Source organism: Carettochelys insculpta, chromosome 22 (genome assembly GCF_033958435.1).
Source record: "Carettochelys insculpta isolate YL-2023 chromosome 22, ASM3395843v1, whole genome shotgun sequence".
Taxonomy (NCBI): Eukaryota; Metazoa; Chordata; order Testudines; family Carettochelyidae; genus Carettochelys; species Carettochelys insculpta.
In genome coordinates, this window is record NC_134158.1 from 21,817,851 (window position 1) to 21,837,520 (window position 19,670).

General features: G+C 61.6%; 1 protein-coding gene across 3 annotated transcripts in view; it reads right to left on the reverse strand.

Moving 5' to 3' along the window:
• SLC8A2 (solute carrier family 8 member A2) overlaps positions 1-16,042 on the reverse strand; it is a 67,698-nt gene extending 51,656 nt beyond the window's left edge. For 2 of the 3 annotated variants that reach the window (XM_075016173.1, XM_075016172.1), the window contains exons 1-2: positions 15,984-16,042; positions 316-2,149 (exon numbers count right to left, since the gene is read on the reverse strand). In XM_075016173.1, coding sequence (XP_074872274.1) covers positions 316-2,126 — 1,811 coding nt within the window. In that variant the 5' untranslated portion in view covers positions 2,127-2,149; positions 15,984-16,042. Of the gene's footprint in view, positions 1-315; positions 2,150-15,983 lie in introns of those variants that run through there. The other variant, XM_075016175.1, reaches the window with a different exon arrangement.
• Positions 16,043-19,670: the final 3,628 nt, after the last annotated feature.

Genomic DNA, 19,670 nt, shown 5'->3' on the forward strand with positions numbered 1-19,670 from the left:
TGACCGAGGCCACAAGCAATGAAGCCCAAGCTTTTGTCTACCTTGAAGATTCAGCCCAAATCCAGCAGCTGGTGGCCAACGCCACACCTGGCATTGCCTTGCTGCATTCACCAGCGTTTCTCACCCACCAAGAGAGCTAGAAACATGCTTCTTTTTTGCACTAATGAAAGCAAAGATTCTCCGCTAATCCCAGGACTCTGGGAGCTGGGGCTTGACACACACAGGCTTGCCCTGCCCACCATGACCTCCCCCTAGGTGGTAATGCTGGGTGCATCTCCCAAGTCACAGAAACGCTATACAGCAGGTTGTACTTACACGGTCTCGTCATCCTTGAATTCCAGCTCCCCGCAGGCGTCCTCGTAGTCGATGCCGGCTCCACGAGCCGTCCCCTCCACTGTCCGGTAGGGGACGATCACCGTGCCCCGAGCCCCGGAGTTGCGTACCACCTTCACCTCCATGGTGCCCTGGCACTCGCTGACCCGTAGCAGCTTGTCCTGGAAGGTGAAGATGCCAGCGTGGTCGTCGTCCAGGATGGTGACGGTGGCAATGAGCGGGGCCACCAGCCGGCCCTTGGGGTGGTCGGCTGAGTCGGACTCGAACATGCCCTCAGCGTCTCCCACCCGCAGGTTGAGCAGGCGGACGAAGAAGTGTTCGTCTTCCTCAAAGATGTCATCATCGATGATGCCGATCTTCAGCTCCTTCTGGGTCTCGCCCGGCTTGAAGATCAGCGTCCCCTCGCTGTACTCATAGTCGGAGCCTGCCTTGGCCGAGCCGTCCTCCGTCTTGTAGTCCACATAGAAGGTGTGGTTCTCCTCCCCGCCCTGCTGGCAGACCACGGTCAGCGTGACTGAGCCACAGTTCTCCAGGCAGTGGTACAGGCAGGGCTCGAAGAAGATCTTGCTGTAGTTCTCTTCCTCTGCCTCCGACGGCACCTCCAGGACATTGGAGGACTTCTTGGCGAACTCCGAGACGTGCTTCTTGAGAATGTTCCCGGCCCCGGTCATCATGCGGGTGGCTTGGATGCGGTAGAAAGCCCGGCTCTTCTGCTGATGCAGCAGGGCGTAGTAATTGGCCATCTCCACCAGCTGCTCCAGCTCTTTGTCCGGGTGCTTCTGCTTGAGGTCTTTCAGGATCTGGATCACCTCCTTGCGGCTTTCGTCCAGCTCCTTCTCTTCTTGGGTGGAGGAGGCCAAGGCCGGGGAGGCGGAGGCCGTCCCATCCATGAAGATGTTCTCCCGGTGGTCGTTGGCCAAGAAGCTCCCATCCATCTCAATGTCCTTGGGGAACTCCCCTTCGGTGCCGATGATGATGCCGCTCCGCGGGTCTGCCCGGTACCGCTTGTAGACATACTTGTAGAAGAAGAGCCGCTTGTCGGCGATCCAGGCGAAGACCACGCAGACAGGGAAGAAGACGAGGGTCAGAAGGGCCTCCCAGACCTGCACCACGCCCGGGGAGATGACGGCCAGGATGAGGTACAGCCAGATGTAGGCGAAGATGCTCCACGAGGCCGTGACAAAGAAGACTCGGAGGTGCTTGATCTTGCGGCTCTCCCCGGCGGGGATGACGTAAACACAGAGAGCGATCACTACGAACATGTTGAAGGCGGCACTGCCCACAATGGTGCCGGGGCCCAGCTCCCCAGCCTGGAAGTTGTGCCCGCACACCTCGATGACAGAGAGCAGGATCTCGGGCGCCGAGGAGCCCAGCGCCATCAGGGTCAGGTTGGAGACTGTCTCATTCCAGATGCGCACCGTACCGATGCTGGTCTCACCGTTGGCTTTGGTGACCGTGATCTCCTTCTCCTTGGAGGTGATGACCTCGATGGAGGCCATGAAGCGGTCAGCGATGATGGAGACGCCCAGGAACATGTACATCATGGCCACAAAGTAGACAATGGCGCGGGCAGCTTTGTCGCCGAAGGAGGGGTTGTCCGGCTGCCACACGGGCAGCAGCACCCCCGGATGGCACCGGTTGGACCCCTGGCAAGTCATGTTGCTTTCCGACACCGTGTCCAAGGCGCCTACGGAGGGGAAGTTCTCAGCCAGGAGGACAGACGCCAGCAGAGCCTTGGTGAGGAAAGGGGGAAGCAGCTGCCGCGCCAGCACCATGAGCTGGGGCATTTCCATCCGCCTGCCAGACCCCACGGGATCTACAGGAGAGAACGGGAGAGACGTGATAGCACTGTAGGGTCACACCTTGCTGGCACTTGGAGCGTCTCAAGGTACTTTGTCCTTCCAGGGCCAGGCAGGGAACCCAGGAATCCTGACTCCTCCCTGCCCCCCACACGCGCACAGTGCTAAACACTGCCCTACCCTTTGGGAGCCAGGGATAAAAGCTGAGATTCCTAGCTCCCAGGCTCCCTTACTCTAACCATCACACAGGTGGTTTTTGTACACACACCAGTTATGCACCAGTAGATGCCTGCACACAGTTTTGTACACACACATACACACACACACACACACACACACAGAGCACGCCCAATCACGCCTGCTTCTGTGCACACATCCCCCCACATGCACACAGTTTTGTGTATACACCCCCAGTGCATACACACCCGTGTGCACACACAATGCACACACACAGTTTGGTACACACACACAGAGCACACCCAAACATGCCTGCTTTTGTGCACACTTATCCCCACATGCACACGTGCCGCTTTGTGCATACACCCCTCGTGCACACACATCTGTGCACAGTTTTGTGCACACATACCCACATACAGTAGCATGCACATAGCCTCACACACTCAGCCTTGCACACACAGCCTTGCACACACAGCTGCCTTTGGCCGCTCATTTAGGAGTGACAGGCTGAGGCTGGCAAAGGGAGGACTGGCCCTGGGCCAGAGGCAGCACTTGATACACTCACGGGCCGCCTTCCCTCCAGAGTGTGGGCCCGAGAACAGCAGGGAGCTCCGATAAGCCGCTTACACCTGGGACGTGACACTAAGGAGGTTTAACGAAAGGATGTCAAATCACACCGGCAGGAGCCCCTGAGCTTTTGATGCCGTTCTTAATAAGAGCTCAGCTGCATCTCCAGCCACATGCACACACCTGGGGAGGGGAGATCCCCAGATGACAGCAGCCCCCAGTCTCCCACCCTGTCCCAGGGGATGTACTCGGAGCAGGAGAATCAGGGATCCCAGGGAGCGGAGAACCGGGTCCTTCTGCCCTGATGGTGCCGGGGGGTCCCTGGCCAGCCAGGCACACTAGGGGAGCCAGAGAGGGCAGCACACGCTGGCGATCAGCTGGATTCACCTCGTGCCACAGGCTGCCAGGGAAGTGTCCACAATGGAGGAGTCCCAGCCTCTGGGAGGAGCTGCCAGAACTGATTTCTTCAGCTGGACGCGCCTCGTTCCACACAGAGCCCTCACTAGCACAGACGAGAAGGGGAATCCTGGGCAACAAGGAGGTTCCCTGTACGCTGAGCACGTGGGCGGCCGTTCAGGAGAGAATCAGGTGCCACCCAGCTGACTGGCAGAGCGCCCCCCCACCAGCAGTGGGTGTCTATGGGTGGTGCGCGTCCGCACACATATCAGTGCGCAGAACAAAATTTATTCTGCTCATGGATGGAACTATTAGAGGGAACCCGGTTTGAGGCTGCCCTAGCGCTGCCTCCGCAGCCTTCCCTGGCCAGGTGCTGGGCTGGAGCCAGGCTGTCCAGGAGCAGGAAAGGGGCAGGGAGCCAGAGCTGGCACAAGGCCACCTCAGGGATGGCAGCAGCCTGCTGCAGTCGCCGCAGGACCTGTGCTTTCTAGGGATGAGTCACCCTCCCTGCGGTGAGCCCCGGGGAACTCCTGCCCACCATAAGCCCCCTCCTGCAGGTGTGCTCAGACAGGCTTCGTAAGGGGAAAGCAGACCGCAGCGCTGGCTGGTGGTGCGGGGAAGTTAGAGAGCCAGGCTGTCCTCCTGGCACTGGGAAGGAAGTGGCGTCTAGTAGTTAGAAGGAGGTGGGAGTGGGGTTAAGACTCCTCGATTGTATTCCCAGCTCTGCCTGCGATTGCTGCGTGACTCCCAGGCAAACTGCCACCCCGCTCTAGGCCTCGGTTTCCCTGTCTGTAAAACAGGGGCTAACCGCCCTCTCCTTCTGCTGCCACTCACGTTGGGAGCTTCGGTGACAAGAGCTAATGATGGCAATTACCCCCGGCTCAGCCAGCTAAGGCTCCCCCGCCCTGGGCAGCCGCACAGAGGAACCTCACAGAGCGGCAAGACACCTCCTGGCGGAGCACCACGCTCAGTGTGCAGATGGGACAGGAACAGACCAGTGAACCGATCCAGCCTGTGTCTTTACACCAGCTCCATCAGCCCCCACCAGCCGGGCTGGGACAGCTGCCACAGGCATGTGCCAGGCCTCCCTGTGCCCTTCCTGCCCCTGGGACCTGCTGCAGATGGCCCTGCCCAGCAGGCATTGCCTTGTAAAGAAGCAGAGCAGGGCACAAGCTTGTGGTTGTGGTTGGGGTGGGGATCTTACCCTGGGGTCTCTCTGGGTGGGACTCAGAGCTGGGGTCAAGGACTTCTGGGTTCTATCCCCAGCTCTGGGAGAAGAGTGGGAGCTAGTGGTTAGAGCAGGAGGAGGTGTGAGCCAGGACTCCTGGGTTCTATCCCCAGCTCTGGGAGAAGAGTGGGAGCTAGTGGTTAGAGCAGGAGGAGGTGTGAGCCAGGACTCCTGGGTTCTACTGCCAGCTGGGGGAGGGAAGTGTGGGCTAGTGGTTAGAGCATGAGGCAGTCTGAGCTGGGGCTCCTAGGTTCTATCCCCAGCTGGGGGAGGGAAGTGTGGGCTAGTGGTTAGAGCTGGGCAGACTCCTGAGTTCCATTTCCCGGTCTGCCCCTAAATGGCTTTGTGCACAAATGGGACGATGGCTCCATATGTCTCTGTCCATCGCAGCCAGACCCCACCCAGCACTGGGGGGAAGCATCAGGCTCAGCCAGTCGCTTGGGCAGCCTGCCCCCTTCCCCATGGTGTGGAAGTGGATGACGGGACGCTGCACAGGGCACAGCCAGGCATTCAGCTGTGGGGGCTCATGGCACAGGGTGGTGCGGGGCCGTGCCCAGGGCCACAATGTGAGTGGGACTGTCCCAAACATGAGCCACATGTCTCCCTACCCTGGCAGTGAGGGGGTTAGGGTCACCCTGAACAAGGAGAGACAGCCCAGACCCTCGTGACTAATAGCCATCAGTGGGGCCACCCTGCAGGACCTGAGCTCACTCTTTCTGTAGCCCTGTGACCCCTGGCTCTTGTGTTAGGGGATGGAGCTGCTGCGCCCCCTCGATCATCTCTGCTGTGCTCGTCTGAACCTTGGGCAGTTCTGCTGTATCCTTTGTGCACGGTACTCCAGCTGTGGGCATTGAACTGAGAACTCTCATTTAAAGGGGGTGTCTGGTCATGGGCGAGGTGGGACAGGCTGGAGCAGGGGGCAAAGGATCATTCACTGTGAAAGGTCAGCAAACCCTGGGGAGTATCATAAACTGACTAGGGTGTATATGTGAAGTGCTGCTAGTGCATATGCCTTCTGCTGACAGGGATCCAGACTGCTTAGGTGTGTGTCATAAGCCCTATACTGCTAGCAGTGAATGGAGATTCTCCTTTTGATTTCTATCTCAGGCTCCACTGTGAATTTCAAAGGATCTATGCCATGAAGGAGAGCAGCTGCTGGGGTGAACAATACTGTCTGTTTTCCAGTTGGGTTGCTAGGCAGGAAGGGGGTGAAAACTACCTTTTCTAAAGCAGCAACGAAGGGTCCTGTGGCACCTTATAGACTAACAGAAAAGTTTTGAGCATGAGCTTTCGTGAGCAAAGACTCACTTCATCAGATCTGATGAACTGATGATCTGATATGAAGAAGTGAGTCTTTGCTCACAAAAGCTCATGCTCAAAACTTTTCTGTTAGTCTATAAGGTGCCACAGGACCCTTCGCTGCTGTTACAGATCCAGACTAACACGGCTACCCCTCCGATACTTTTCTAAAGCAGATACTGAGTATGCTACCACGTCTGAGACACCAGCCTCCAGACAGAAAGAGTTTTATACATGTCACAATGTGCCCCCTACTGAGATCAAGGCCCTGTCGATCTGGGCACTGCAGAGACACAATCCCTGTCCCAAAGACTTCACAGGCCAAACAGACAAAAGGTGGGTGGGGAAACTGAGGCACAGGCAGGGCGTGATCTGCCCGCCCTCTGTGGCAGGGCCAGGGACAGATGCCCTGTTTCCTGGTTGTGCACTTGACACCTCCCCAGGTGGGGGAGCTGGCACCCAGAAAGCTCAGGTTAGACCCTGCCAAACCTTGCCCCATTAGGTGCTCACCCAGAAAAGTGGGTTCACTCACTGGGACCTGCCACCTCCAGCCAGCCGGGGGATGCCCCAGGCAGCATCTGCTGGACAGCAAGGAGCTGGGACCCAGAAGAAGGCCCTCAGCACTGCCCCGGATGGGCTGGGGAAGACTCCCGCCAGGCCAGGCGCACCCGCTGCAGAAGCCACAGCCTCAGTGCCAGGCTGGTGGGCGAAGACAAGGCCCCCCCCAGCAACGCCAGCATCACCATAGCAACTGGAGCCAGGCACCAGCTATAAAAAGGCAATGGAAAGGAAGGGATGTGAAAATAGAAACCCCGATGGCTCATGGGACTGGCTGGCTGCCGGCGCTTCCCCCACCCACGGGCCCCAGAGGGCCACCCTGCACCCCACAGGACACAACGGAGCTGAGCACCAGACTTAAGGGTGTGTCCTCCCTGCACACAGGGCCAGACCCCTGGCCGGCGCCAACCAGCCACAGCTCTGTGGTGCTCCATGGGGCCAGACCCCCGGCCGGCGCCAATCAGCCTTGCTCCGTTGGTGTGGACTGAGCTTTGCCCACCAGCACCAGCTGTGGCTCCCGCCTGGGGCCCCTCTTGCCCAGCGCTGCCTCTCCCGGTGGCCCCAGAGCCGCAGAGCCGCCTGGGGAACGTGTCTCCAGGCCAACCCGCACCAGGCCGGAACAGCAGGCGCCTGCAACTCCCGCGGGAACACGCCTGTAATTAATGTAATCGCCTCATTACCAGTGCCAGGGTGAAACATCAATTAACCAGTCCGGGAGGCTCATTCGGCGACAAAGGGATTGTGTTCCTTCCCCCGTGCGGATTGCCGGGTTCCCAGCTCTTAATAATGGCTTTAATCAGCCCTTGTAAGTCGCACAAAAGGGCCCTTCCGACAGGCGTGGCAGGCTCCCCGCTCCTGCCGGCTCCCTGCACCCGGGCCTCGGCTGGCGAAGGGTGGGGGTCCCAGGCCACCCTGGAGAGGAGCCCTGGGCGTCTGGTGCCAGCTGTGCAAACACTCCAGATCCACAAACCAGTTAGCCAACATTTTAATGGAACGGGGCATTCTGTCAATGACCTCAAGGTATGTGTGTTACTGAAGAGAAATTATCGCACCGTTCTGGAAAGAGAAGTGGACAAGCTGACTTTTATATTCAAATTCGGCACATTAACATGTGGTTTAAATCGTGATGGGAACTTTCTGAGTCACTATAGGGGCTCGTCTGCATACTTGGCTCAGTCTAACTCTTGACCTTCCCCCCCGCACCCCTCCACTCTCTGATTTGCTCTCCTTGATTATCTTTTTCTGATTTGCCCTCCTTGCTTATTGTTCTTGGTTCTCTGTGCCTTAAATATTGAGTCTGTTCTGGTCTGGCTCTGGTCTGAAGAAGTGGGTCTGTCCCACGGAAGCTCACCTAATAAACTATTTTGCTAGTCTTTAAAGTGCTACTTGACTGCTTTTTGTTTTGATAGTGTATAGACTAGCACGGCTTCCTCTCTGTTACAGATGCTGGGAGTGGAGGACGGGGAAGGATCGCTCGAGAAGGTCCCCGTTCTGTTTGGCAGCGAGATTCTGGCCCATCAGTCTGACCTCCTCTGGCTGACCTTAGCCAAGTCATTTCATCTCCCTGGGCCTTGGGTTCCCCTGTCACCTGGGGCAAGAATTCTCTCTTGTCGATCTCAATTTGAGGCTCCCGGAAGAAGGGCCGTGTCTCTCCACGTGTCTGTGCAACCTTCGGCACAGCTCAGGCCCTGAGCTCCAATTCGCTGCAAGAGATGGGAACCAACAACTCATGGCGCAGATCTGAGCTCTGACACCTCCTTGCACGCAGCTCGTCCCCTCCAGCTCATTGCCCCAGAGTTGAGAACCAACGACCTGCTGCGCGCAGCTGAGAAACAACCTCCCACGGTGCGCAGCCGGGGACCAACAACCCCCTGGCATGCAGCTGTGATGTACTGTGGGATATGAGTGTGTATTTCACAGTGTGGGGCTCCTGCTGAGGGTAACCTAGGCAACCAGGTGACACCCCTGTACTGCAGACAAAGGAGGAGGTGGAACCTGAGGGGTTTGAATTGGAACTGGGAGTTGAAAAGCAGTTGGTCTGAGCTGAGAGAGAGAGGGAGACAAAGGAGCGGGCAAGGCCCCGGCTCAGAGGGGGGCCTCTCAGGGCCTCCTCTCCCCAGCATGGATGGGACTGGCTGTCTCTGCCGGCTGCACTGACCCCTCTGTACGATGCTGTGCCCTGTCAGCTAATAAACCCGCTGGTCTCCTGCTGAGTGAGAGTCACTCCTGCCTGAGAAGGGGAGCAGGGTCTGGGGACCCCTGAACCCCACTACAGCAGCTGAGAACTAACCACTTATTGCACACAGCTGAGAACCAACAGCCCCATTGCCTGCAGCTGAAAACCATGCATTGCGCGCAGCTGAGAATGAACCACTCATTGCACACAGCTGAGAACTAACCACTCATTGCACTATTGGGAGACCATGGAGGGGGCGGGCACAGCCTGCCCACGACTAAAAGGCCCCATTCAAAAGAACATGGCCCAAATGAATTTGGGGACAACTAAAAAGAGAACAGGGATGGGAGTGGGGGTCAAAGGTTCAAAACAAGGGAGCCAGAGAAAGACACCGAGCAGAGAACCCTGGACAGCGCCCACTGCTCCCCAAAGGCTTCAAGGGAGTCAGTGGACACTGTCCAGAAGAAACTCCGCCCTGATTCATGAGCGGAGGGCAGAGCAAAAATAGGCCCCACAGTCGCAGGTCTCCCCCTCAGCCAGCCTCCTCTCCCGGCTGTTATAGATGGCTACTTTAGCCATTGCCAGGAGGAAGCTGATGAGGAGGTCCTGCTACTTAGTGGGGCCGCGGATGGGGTGTGCCAGGATCAAGAGGTGTGGGGAGAAGTGCAGCCAGAACCTCAGCAGCAGGTTCTGGAGGAGCCAGAAGAGGGGCTGCAACCTGGCGCACTCAACACAGATGTACGCCAGGGTCTCCCTCGTGCCGCAAAAGGAACAGGTGTCTGGGAGGGGGGTGAACTGCGCCAGGTACACGCCCGTGCTCACCGCCCCATGGAGAATCCTCCAACCAACGTCCCTGGCGGGCCACGGAACCAAGGTGGACTAGAGACTGGCCCACCGGGGCTCCCCACCCTCGGATGGTAACCACTCATTGGGCGCAGCTGAGACCCAGCCACGCACGCAGCTGAGCACCACCAGCAGCTTCCCCTGGGAGACCCCTTGTCTCACGCTCTGCAGTCTGGCAGCCTCTACTGCTGGGCCCCCGTTTCTCTGGGAACCCGAGGGCTGGATCGCGCCCCCCCAGTCGCACAGCTGCAGCAGCCGAGAGCCGCACAGCGCCCCCACACTAATCCCCTGTTTCCCCGGGGCAGGAGCCCCCCCACATGTCCCTGGCGCAGGGACCTCTGCCTGAGTCTGCAGGCAGCCTGAGCCCACAGCTGTGGCGTTTGGCGGGGGGCTCAGGCGCGGGGCCGGCCTTCCTCCATGCTCCCGGAAGTGCCTGGCACGTGTGTGAAACAATCACTGGCGATAATAACCATCACCGCTGCCATGGGCGAGGCGGTGAGCAGTCAGTGTCGCCATGGTTACCGCAGCTCTTCCCTAGCAACACAGGGTGGAATCTGCCACACTTGTCAGGCTGAGAGTTACTTTTCCTCCTCCACTAGGGTCACTCGGGGGAGCAGACACGGAGCTGACGAGGGGCGGGTAGGAGCACCCCCCCCCAGGTTTGCCACACGCGCCCCGTGCCGATGAGCGGTGGAACTCCTCGCCGCAGGATTGCTGGCAATGGCTGTTTCTTTTGAGGGGCCGTAACTGGTGGATGACCCATTGGGGAGGTCTGAAGCGAGGCGGGGGGGATGACTTCACAGGGTGGACTTCACCCAGCCCTGCCTGCAAATCTTGCCTGGTTTATGGTATGACCCCGGTCCTCAGGTGCTCTTGTCATCAACCGATCGCAAAGCCCTTTCCAAAGGAGGGTAAGATCATTGCCCCCATTGTACAGATGGGAAAACTGAGGCATGCCATAGGAAGCGGACTTGCCCAAGCAGGCCAGGGCTCGAACTCACATCTTAGTCCAGCCCTCTACCCCCCCAGGCCACACATGAACCCCATAGGTTTAAACCCTTTCTTAGGCCTGGCCCAAACCGGCAGCAAGTGGGGGTCGGAGCACAACACTTTGCCCAGGGCAGGGCACACGCTGCTCCTCCTTCCAGCCGTGGAGTACAAGTAACCAGGGATTAGCTTCGGCCTGCACCCGGCACAGGCGCAGGGCAGGGCGGTCTCAGGGCCAGGGCTGGGGGCTGGTCCGGACTCGCCAGCAGCTGTTACAGCTGGGGGCTGCCTGGGAGCTAGAGCCAGGGAGGGGTTGGGGAGCCTCTGAACTGAGGGGCTGCCTGAAGAGGGCTGGGTCGCCGGCACGGAGCATGAGGCTACTCCGGAGCGGACAATCCAGCTCCCACCGCCCTGCGGCTGTCCGAGTCAGGCGGGGAGGGTGGAGGGGAGCCCGGAATCTCACGGCTGCAATTCACCAGCTTCCAGGGGACAGCGGTTTTGGGAAGGCTTCGGATCTCGAAGGACCCTCTTTAAAACCATCTGCTGCGCCGCAGATCTGCCTTCCGGAGTGCCCGAGAAGGGCCCTGCCCTAGGGTGGGCCCCAGCCTGCGGTGTGCGGATCCCCGGCGCACCGGCGGGAGTCGGTGGAAAAAAATAGAAGGTCAATAGCAAGGAGCGTAGAAAACAAGTTTTAAATCAATTGCAAAGTTACAACCAGTTCCTGTGTTTCAATTAGATCCCTCCCAACGCTGCTCCCAAGGGCGGTGCGGACATCCGTGCTGCGGATCCCTTTGCCAGGGGCTGAAGCGCACATCCTGGCTGGAATGGGCTTGGCTGGGGGGCCTGTGAATGATTTGGGGGGGGTAATTGGGGTCCGCACCAGCAAAGGGTGGGAGCCTCTGGCTGGAGGCTCGTCCCAGAGCCAGGAGTGGCGGTGGAAGGACCGGCGAAGGCAGGAGCCTTTCCGGGCAGGCTGTAACTCCGGAGCTGGGGCACAGAAATGTGATACCCGAGGCCTCCTTGGTCAGGCGCAGGAGGCGCTTGTGGGAATCTGAAACCAGCGTGGAAACAAGGCGCGAGGCTCAGCAGTGAGGAGACGTAACCAGGGGAACAACACACGGGCTGAGGGAAAACCCTCCTCTGCCCCGGGCCTGGTCACGCCAAGGGGGCTGGTTTGCTGCATCTGCTCCGCTGGGAAGCCGCAGGGCCTGTGAGGTCCCCGGCTCCTTGCTTGGCTGCGGTTCTGCCGCCGAATGTGCGTGGTCCTTTTGAAACGCGTTTGTTCTGTTTGCACCCGTTTGAATTGTCCCCGTTGTGCAAAATTGCCTGGGGCGAGTTAAACTCATGCAGGTACAGGAGACTGGAGGGGTGGGAGGAGCAGGCAGGGGCAGCGGACGGGGAGATTAAAGCCTTCTAGCCATTAAAACACAACTTGTCACCACGTCCAAAGGGAACCTGAACACACCCTCAAGCAGCAGTTTCCCTCCTCTGTCTCTCTTCACCGCTGCCACAGGCCGAGCCTCTCTCGTCCGGCAGCTCTGATCCAGCAACATCCCTCATCCGGCAAGATGTTCGCCAGCCGGAGGACCTTTATCATGGGTGTGGCCAAGTTTCCTGCAGTCCCACAAAGTTTGGGTCCAGCTACCAGCCCTGGCTCTCAGCGCTCTGGGCGTCTGGTCCGGCTCTGGTCTGGAGAAGTGGGTCTGTGCCAGGGAAGCTCCTCACCTTTGCTAGTCTTTGAAGTGCTACGGGGCTGCTTTTTGTTCTGGGCTCATCCTTAGCTGTAATTTACTCCTAAATGTCTTCCAAGAGCCCTCATCCCTCATCGACCGGCTGAAATCGACGCGCCCCAGCACTGAGCGATGATCGAATTTTCCGAGGCCGGTGGTCCCGGAGGGGGTCACCAGGTTTCCGGGTCGGGTCCCAAGGAACCAGCGGGCCTGCAGCACCTTAAGAGCTACCCCGCCTGGGCCTCGGAGGGGCGCGACAGGGCTGCTGGATGTTAGGGGCGCCGGAGGTGAGGGATGATCGCAGGGGCCGCTCTGCCCTTGGGGGTCCCTGAGTGCGGACTGGTCTCTGCCACCCGCGCTACCGAGGGCGGCTCACGCCCCCTCCTGCTCCCCCAAGTCCCAGCCCAGCCCTTCCGGCAGCCTCCAGCTCGTCCCCAGGCAGAACCCGAGGGCGCTCTTCCAGCGCGGCTCTCCCCGGTGCTGGCCCAGCACTTACGAAGGGGAGGGGGCGGCTCTCCGGGCACATGGAGCTGCCGCGGCCCAGCCTATTTCCCAATGGCCACCCCCCGCTGGCTCTCTGGGGGACCAGCTGTTTGCCCCAGAGAATCAGCCCCCCCCACGCCACACGCGAATGGGGAACCCTGACCTCCCCCTGGCGGAGCTCTGTCACCCCAACGCCGCCCAGGGAGGGCCCCCAGGCCAGCAGGGTGTTACAGGGGCGGCTACCCACAGAAGGGGCATTGCCCGCTGCCGCCTCGCACGCTCAGAGCAAACCCGCAGCCCATGTGAGTCATTAAAGCCCACGGCCAAACCCAGGCGTCGCCGGCTCTGCTGCAGGGGACCCTGGAGGGGGAAAGCCCGGCCTGGAGTAACTCCAGCTGGTGGATTTCACCCAGCACCTGATTCCCTTCCTGCAGCCACTAGCCAGAGGTGAGAAAAGTAGCCCCAAAGTTACTTGAGTAAAAGTACAGCTGCTTGTATGCGGGGGTAATGTACTTAAGTACAAGTCACAGGGGTCCCTCTGGAAAACTGTTTAAGTAAATGGACGGACACACACACGCACGCACACGCAGACACACACACACGCGCACGCAGACATACACGCAGACATCACTTCTTGATTGTACTCAAGTATCCAGCAGTGAAAGCAGCTGCATTTTTACTCAAGTAACTTTTGGGGTACTTTCCCCACCTCTGCCAGTAACTCAGGGTACCCCTGTCCCCCGGCTGGGGAATAGCCACTTCATGTTAGCCGGCACTGGAACCAAAGTCTGGGAAAACCGCAAGGCACCGGCTGCGCGTGGCTCGCCCTGTGTCACACCCGCAGGGTGTTACTGCCCCCCCCCAGCTCGCTTGCGCACAGAGGAATCTGGCTCTGTGCACCCCGCCCGCACCCCGCCGCACGGCTCACACCCCGCCGCTCTGCGCTGGGCAGGAGAGCTGACACCTGCGCCAGGAAGGCCAGGCTGCTACGGCCGCCCTGCGTGCGCGCCCGGGAGCTCCGCGGGTGGGCTGAAGTCACAGGGGCCACGCGTGGGGCAAGCTCGCTGGCTGGGGGGCCGGCGGCAGGTGTGTCCCAGCAGGTTTAGTGCAAGGGGCCGAGCGTACCCCTGGAGTAGTGCCCCCCGCCTGGAGGGGGTGTAAAGCAGCATCTCCCCAGCGGCTCCCACAGAACCCTGGTTTACAGCCAGCGGTTCCCACCCGTGTTCCCTGTGAGCTGAGCGCGTGGGCAGCCGCCCAGGACAGATTCGGGTGCAGCCCAGCTGATCAGCAGCGCGCCCCCCGCCGGCAGCCTGGGCTTCGACTGTGGTGCACATCCCCCGTGCCTCGGTGCACAGAACAAAATTTATTCTGCCCAGGGATGGAAGAAAGCTGGCATGCCACTGAAGTCCATGGGGCCAGCTCCCCAGCCGGTGTAAATCAGTGTCCCTCCACTGAGCTCAGCTGTGCCACTTTACCCCAGCTGAGGACTTGCCCCAGTGCCTCTAAAAGCGCGAGGAGAAGACCCGCTGGCTCTCACCCGTGCGTGGCAGAGCCGGGGTGTTCCTCACGGGCATCGACACCGCTCCGGGGAGGGGGAAACGTCCCCGCCCCTCCCAGGCTTCGGGGTGGAAGCGGATTTAAGGAGCCGGTGTTTAAATTCCAGGCAACTCTCTCCGCTAACCTGGGCAGTATTTGTAACCGAGTGAGGCGGACGGCTCAGGTCCGGCTCACCCCTCACCCTGCTCCACCCCCATTATGATTCATACCCCAGGAGCACCCGCTAGCCCCAGCTGAGCTCGGGCCCCGGGTGCCCAGCGCTGCACAGACAGAGCCCGAAGGAGCGCCCCTTGGCTAGCCAGCACGTCCTGCAGCGCCAGCGTGGCCAGGGGGCTCTCAGGCGGTCCCGCCGGGGCGCCCAGGGGAACCTCGCGCGCGTGCCAACCCCCCTGCCAGCATGTTAAATATCCAGGATCAGGCCCACGTAGGCGGTCAGCTGGGGGCTCAGGCGGCTCCTGGCAATAAGCCCCTCGCTGCTGCCGGTGCCCTAACGTCTACCGTGCCAGGGCCAGCTCCTCCCCTGGGCCGGATCCGCACGGTTCCGCCAGCGGCCAGGGCGCAAGGCTGCCTTACCCCGGTGCGGTGCGCGGCCCTGCTGCGGGGGCACCACGTTACACCCGCGGGGGGGGGCTGTGACCCCCTTGACGCTAATGGAGTCCGAGCCTTTGGGATCCAGCGGGGGATCCGGGCCCCTGAGTGCGAGGACTGACCCCCGGCTGGGGCTCTGGCCCTGCAGCCTCCCCGGCGTGACACCAGTTTACCCCTGCTGGGGAGCTGGCCCCGAGGAACCAATGCCAGGTTATTTCCCCTGGCGCTTTGTCGTTCGGAGGGTGCCAGCCCGGGGCCCGGGGGGGCCGGCACAAGCCGTCAGTGCTTTGATGAGCCGCCCGGCCGGTAGGCTCGCTGCAGGGGCGGGGAAGCCCGTCCAAAGTGGCCCTATAGGTACAGGGGCCCGGGCTTGTCCGCCGCCTCCCAGCCACCGCCGTGCCAAACGCCAGCCCCCCGCAGCCGCCCAGCTCGGCGCTCATCTGAAGGCGCGGAGCGGTTCCCAGGCGGGTCCAGCCCAGCGGCCGGCACCCCGGGGCGAGGCTGGCTGGGCCGGGCGCTGGGTGGTCCCTGTCGGAGGAGGGCAGCGCCCGGCCACGCAACGGGCTGGCAAAGCCCCCGGGGGAGCCCGGCGCCGGGCAAGAAAACGGAAGCTGCAGGGCTGGAGCTGAAAACCGTGTGGCTGTGCCGGGGGGGGCGCGTGGCTGTGCCGGGGGGGCGCGTGGCTGTGCCGGGGGGGGCGCGTAGCTGGGCCGGAGGGGGCGCGTGGCTGGGCCGGGGGGGGCGCGTGGCTGGGCCGGAGGGGGCGCGTGGCTGGGCCGGGGGGGGCGCGTGGCCGATCCATCGCAAGGCGGGGGGTTTCCACAGACGCATCGGCTGCAAATCTAACATGGCACGAGCCGGGGAGGGTCGCAGGGGGCATCAGCGCCCCGTGTGCCAGCGACTGAGCCAGCCCCGGCGGCAGTGCGGAGAACCCCGCCCCCCGCATGGGGCAGCCGGGCCGGGGGATGGGGAGATGGAGGCACAGGAGCGACCAGGGTGCAGGGACACACCAGGCACCACCCGGCGCGCGCACACACACACACACACACACACACACACACGTGTGCCCGAGCACACTCCCTCCGGCAAGGGGCAGAGCCCCCCACGCGCTGGGCCCTGGACAACCTGGGGGGAAACCTGCAAACCCCCCCTCAGAGCCCCCCACCCCCGTCCCCCCTCAGAGCCCCCTGCCCCCCAGACCCCCCACCCCCGCTTCCCGAGAAGCCAGCAGCCGCTCCCCGCCCCCTGCCCCCGGCTCCTACCTGGCGGGGGCTCCGCTCGGCTCCCACCTGCCGGGCGGCCAGCGGGCTCCGCCGCTCCAGCTGCCTCCCCCATGGCCGCGGGCTGGGCTGGGCGCTGGGACCGCCCCGGCTCCGCTCGCTCGCCGAGCAGCCCCCGGCCCCGCCCAAGCGGCGGCCGAGACCGCCCAGGGGAGGAGGGGCGGAGCGCGGGGCGGAGCCGTGGGGAGCAGCGCGCCCTGGCCTTCAGCACCTGGCAGGGAGGGACAGCTCCGGCCCCCCCGCCCCCCACCCTCCCGGTGGGACAGCTCCAGGCCCCCCCCCGGCCCCCACACCCCCCGCGGGACAGCTCCGCCCCCCCCGCCCCCCACCCTCCCGGCGGGACAGGTCCGGCCCCCCTCGAACCCGACCCCCCCGCAGGAGAGCTCCGCTCCCCCCCTCCGGCGGGAGAGCTCAGGCCCCCACCGACGGGACAGGTCCGGCCCCCCCGCCCCCCACCCTCCTGGCGGGACAGCTCGGGCCCCCCCCGCCCCCCACACCACCCCGCGGGACAGCTCCGGCCCCTCCCCGCCCCCCCACCCCCGCGGGACAGCACCGGCCCCCCCGCGGGACAGCTCCGCCCCCCCCCGCTGTACAGCTCAGGCCCCCCCGACCCCCACCCGCCCCGGCGGGACAGCTCGGGCCCCCCCCGCCCCCCACACCACCCCGCGGGACAGCTCTGGCCCCTCCCCGCCCCCCCACCCCCCGCAGGACAGCTCCGCCCCCCCCCGCTGTACAGCTCCGGCCCCCCCAACCCCGACCCCCCCCGCGGGACAGCTCCGCTCCCCTCCCCGGCGGGAGAGCTCAGGCCCCCCCCCGACGGGACAGCTCCGCCCCCCCACCCCCCGGTAAGACAGCTCCCAAGTCCCCCCGCCTCCAGCCCTCCCCGGTGAGACATCTCCCGGCCCCCCCGGCTCCCGCCCCCCAATACACCCCCCAGCAGCTGGGACAATTCTGACACAAGTTTGCAGTTTCCCCAGCCAGGCCCTAGGGCAGCAGCAGGGACACCCCCAGCCGAGCCAACCCGGGGCCGGGACAGGAAAGGGGGCGAAACGGCAGGAGCCCCGGCCCTGGGGAGCTCAGTGCAGACAGACGGGGGGGGGGGCTGTAGAAGGGGAGTGACTTGTCCTAGAGCCCAGGGGGCCACCGAGCCCCCAGGGCAGAAATGGGGCTCTTGATAGAAACTGTGTATTACCCTGTCCCATGTATTACCCTGTGTTACCCAGTACCTGTGTATTACCCTGTACCTTCCTATTACCCTGTATTACCTTGTAGCTTTTGATAGGAGCTCTGTACTACTTCATACCTTTGTATTACTCTTTATATTTGTTCCTTTGCGTCCACAGACACTTTGTATCTAACTCCATATTGTCCCTAAAACTCCATTGTGAGGGTGATCTCTGCTGCATTAGCCTGCAACCCTTGTGCTGTCTGTGCATGAGGACGGGGGTGTGCGACAGCCACCTGGAAGCGTGAATGTGGATGCTCACCCAGTTAGCCGCTGGAGCCGCCTGTCTGGACAAGAAAGACCTGGTGGCAGAAGACCAATGGGAACTGGATTCTGACCCACCCAGAGAGGACAATTAAGTCTCGTCTGTAGGTGACAAGTCACACGTGGACCTGGGCTGTGGGAAAGGATCAGCCCCCTCGGCCGTTGACTGGCGACTCCTGGGGCAGGGGACAGAACCAGAGCGATGGACTGAGCTGTATAGAAGCGGTGAGCACCACTGCAGGGTTGGGTTCTTCTCATCTCGTCCGCATCAGAGCATTGATCCATGGGTGGGTGTAAACGATACGCGTAACATGGTGGTGCTGTATTTGCAATAAACACGGCGTTCTTGCCTTACCTCTCTGAAAAGATCCCGTGTGCTTCTTATGCACATAACACCAGGCCACTGCTCTGCCCACTAGGTCACACTGCTCCTAGACACAAGCCTTGGGTGGTGCAAAGGTGCCCAGGTCGGGACCGAAACCCTCCCCCTGCACAAGGGCTTTGAGGTCTGTTGCATCTCCCCTTCCACACACCCCCAGGCCAGGCGTGGCTACTGCTCCCTGCGCTGGGCAAAAGGAAGGGGGAGGAAAGTGCTCCAACCCCCACTCCCTTCCTCTGGCTTCAGCGCCAGTCCCATCTGTCCCTCAGCCAGAATGGTCCCCTCATGAATATTCAGTGCCCAGAGCTTATTGGCTGCAGGCACGGCCTGTGTTGTGCGGGGGAAGCAGGGGGAAGAAGGCCAGAGCCAATCAGCTGCTGGCAAGCTGCATATTTATGAGGCTCCATGAGCCCCAAAGGGGTGATGAAGATGAAATCTGCCCATGTAAAGGAAAAAAGCCACTTGGGGCAGCAGGCCTGGGGAGGGAAGCTGCAGGGGCTGTCTCCTTCACCGCCCAGCCCCGTTTCCATGGGCCTGGCCAGAACCAGCTGGCAGAGGAATTCCAGCCGAACACCCCCCAGGCTTGATTTATTTTTAGCGCAGATTCCTATGCCCGGCAGCGGGACTGGAAGTTAGCAAGAGGCCCCGGAGACAGGGAACGAGGCTCTTAGTGGGGGTTGATCCTGCTTTGGGCAGGGGGCTGGACTAGATGACCTCCTGAGGTCCCTTCCAGGCCTAGGATTCTATGATGGCAGAAGGCAGCTGTTGCCTGTCTCCCAGAACTGCAGAGCACTGATCAAAACATCCAAACTGCTTTCAGCTTGGCTGCTGGGAGGGAACGAAGGTGGGGGACACGTTCTCAGAGTCACTGAGAGCCACTCAATACCACCGCTAAGGAGCCACATTCACCAGGCAGCCTGGCTGCAGTGTACCTAGTGAGACAGGCCTGGGCCTACAAACCTCGCAGTCCAGACAGATGCTGTCAGGGGAGGAGACAGGATGGTTCATCCCATTTCACAGATGGGAAAGCTTAGGCTTAGGGCAGGTTAATGTCTTCCCCAGCTTCCCCAGGGAGTCTGTCGCAGGATAGGAGCTGGGCCCAAGCCTCCCAGTGAAGGGCCAATGGGGGGGCGGCCTGGAGCCTGACTGATGAATAGCCCTTGGCTTTGTCTGGCAGGGGATACATCTCACCCTGCTCAGAGTGGCTGCCCCATCCCCCAGGCTGCATTTATTGGTGCTTCTCAAACTCTGGCTTCTGGGGAGCCCTGAAAGGAGCTGGATACATTGTGGGGTTCCTCTGTCTGGCCAGCATTCAAAGTGGTGCATTATTTAACAACCCCCTAGTGTTACTGCCCTGGGCCATGCACGTCTGCCAGGGGGAGGGGGCTGTCAGCTGGAAGAGAGGGAGATGGGCTAGGGTGGTATTAAAGAAGACCCCCCCCCCACACACACACACACCCCCACAGCCAGGGCAGAAGGCAGACACCAACCCTCACCCTTGTCCCAGCTTCAGGCCCAGACCTGCCTGCAGACAGCCCCAAGGCAAAAGCACAGCCACAGCACCAACAGAGGCCATGTGGGAACACCAGCTGGTCAGTCTGTCTGGGGTGTGGGCCTAATTTCCAGAGCAGGGGAAGCTGCTGGCTGAGGCCCACCCTGTGCTGTTCACTAGCTGGTGATGAGCAGCGAAGGCAGCCACAGACGCCCCAGGAATTGTAGCTTCACCCATCACTTGTAGGACTGTAGGACACAGGAGCACCAAGAAGCAGCAGGTGCACACCTGGGAGGACACAAACCTGCC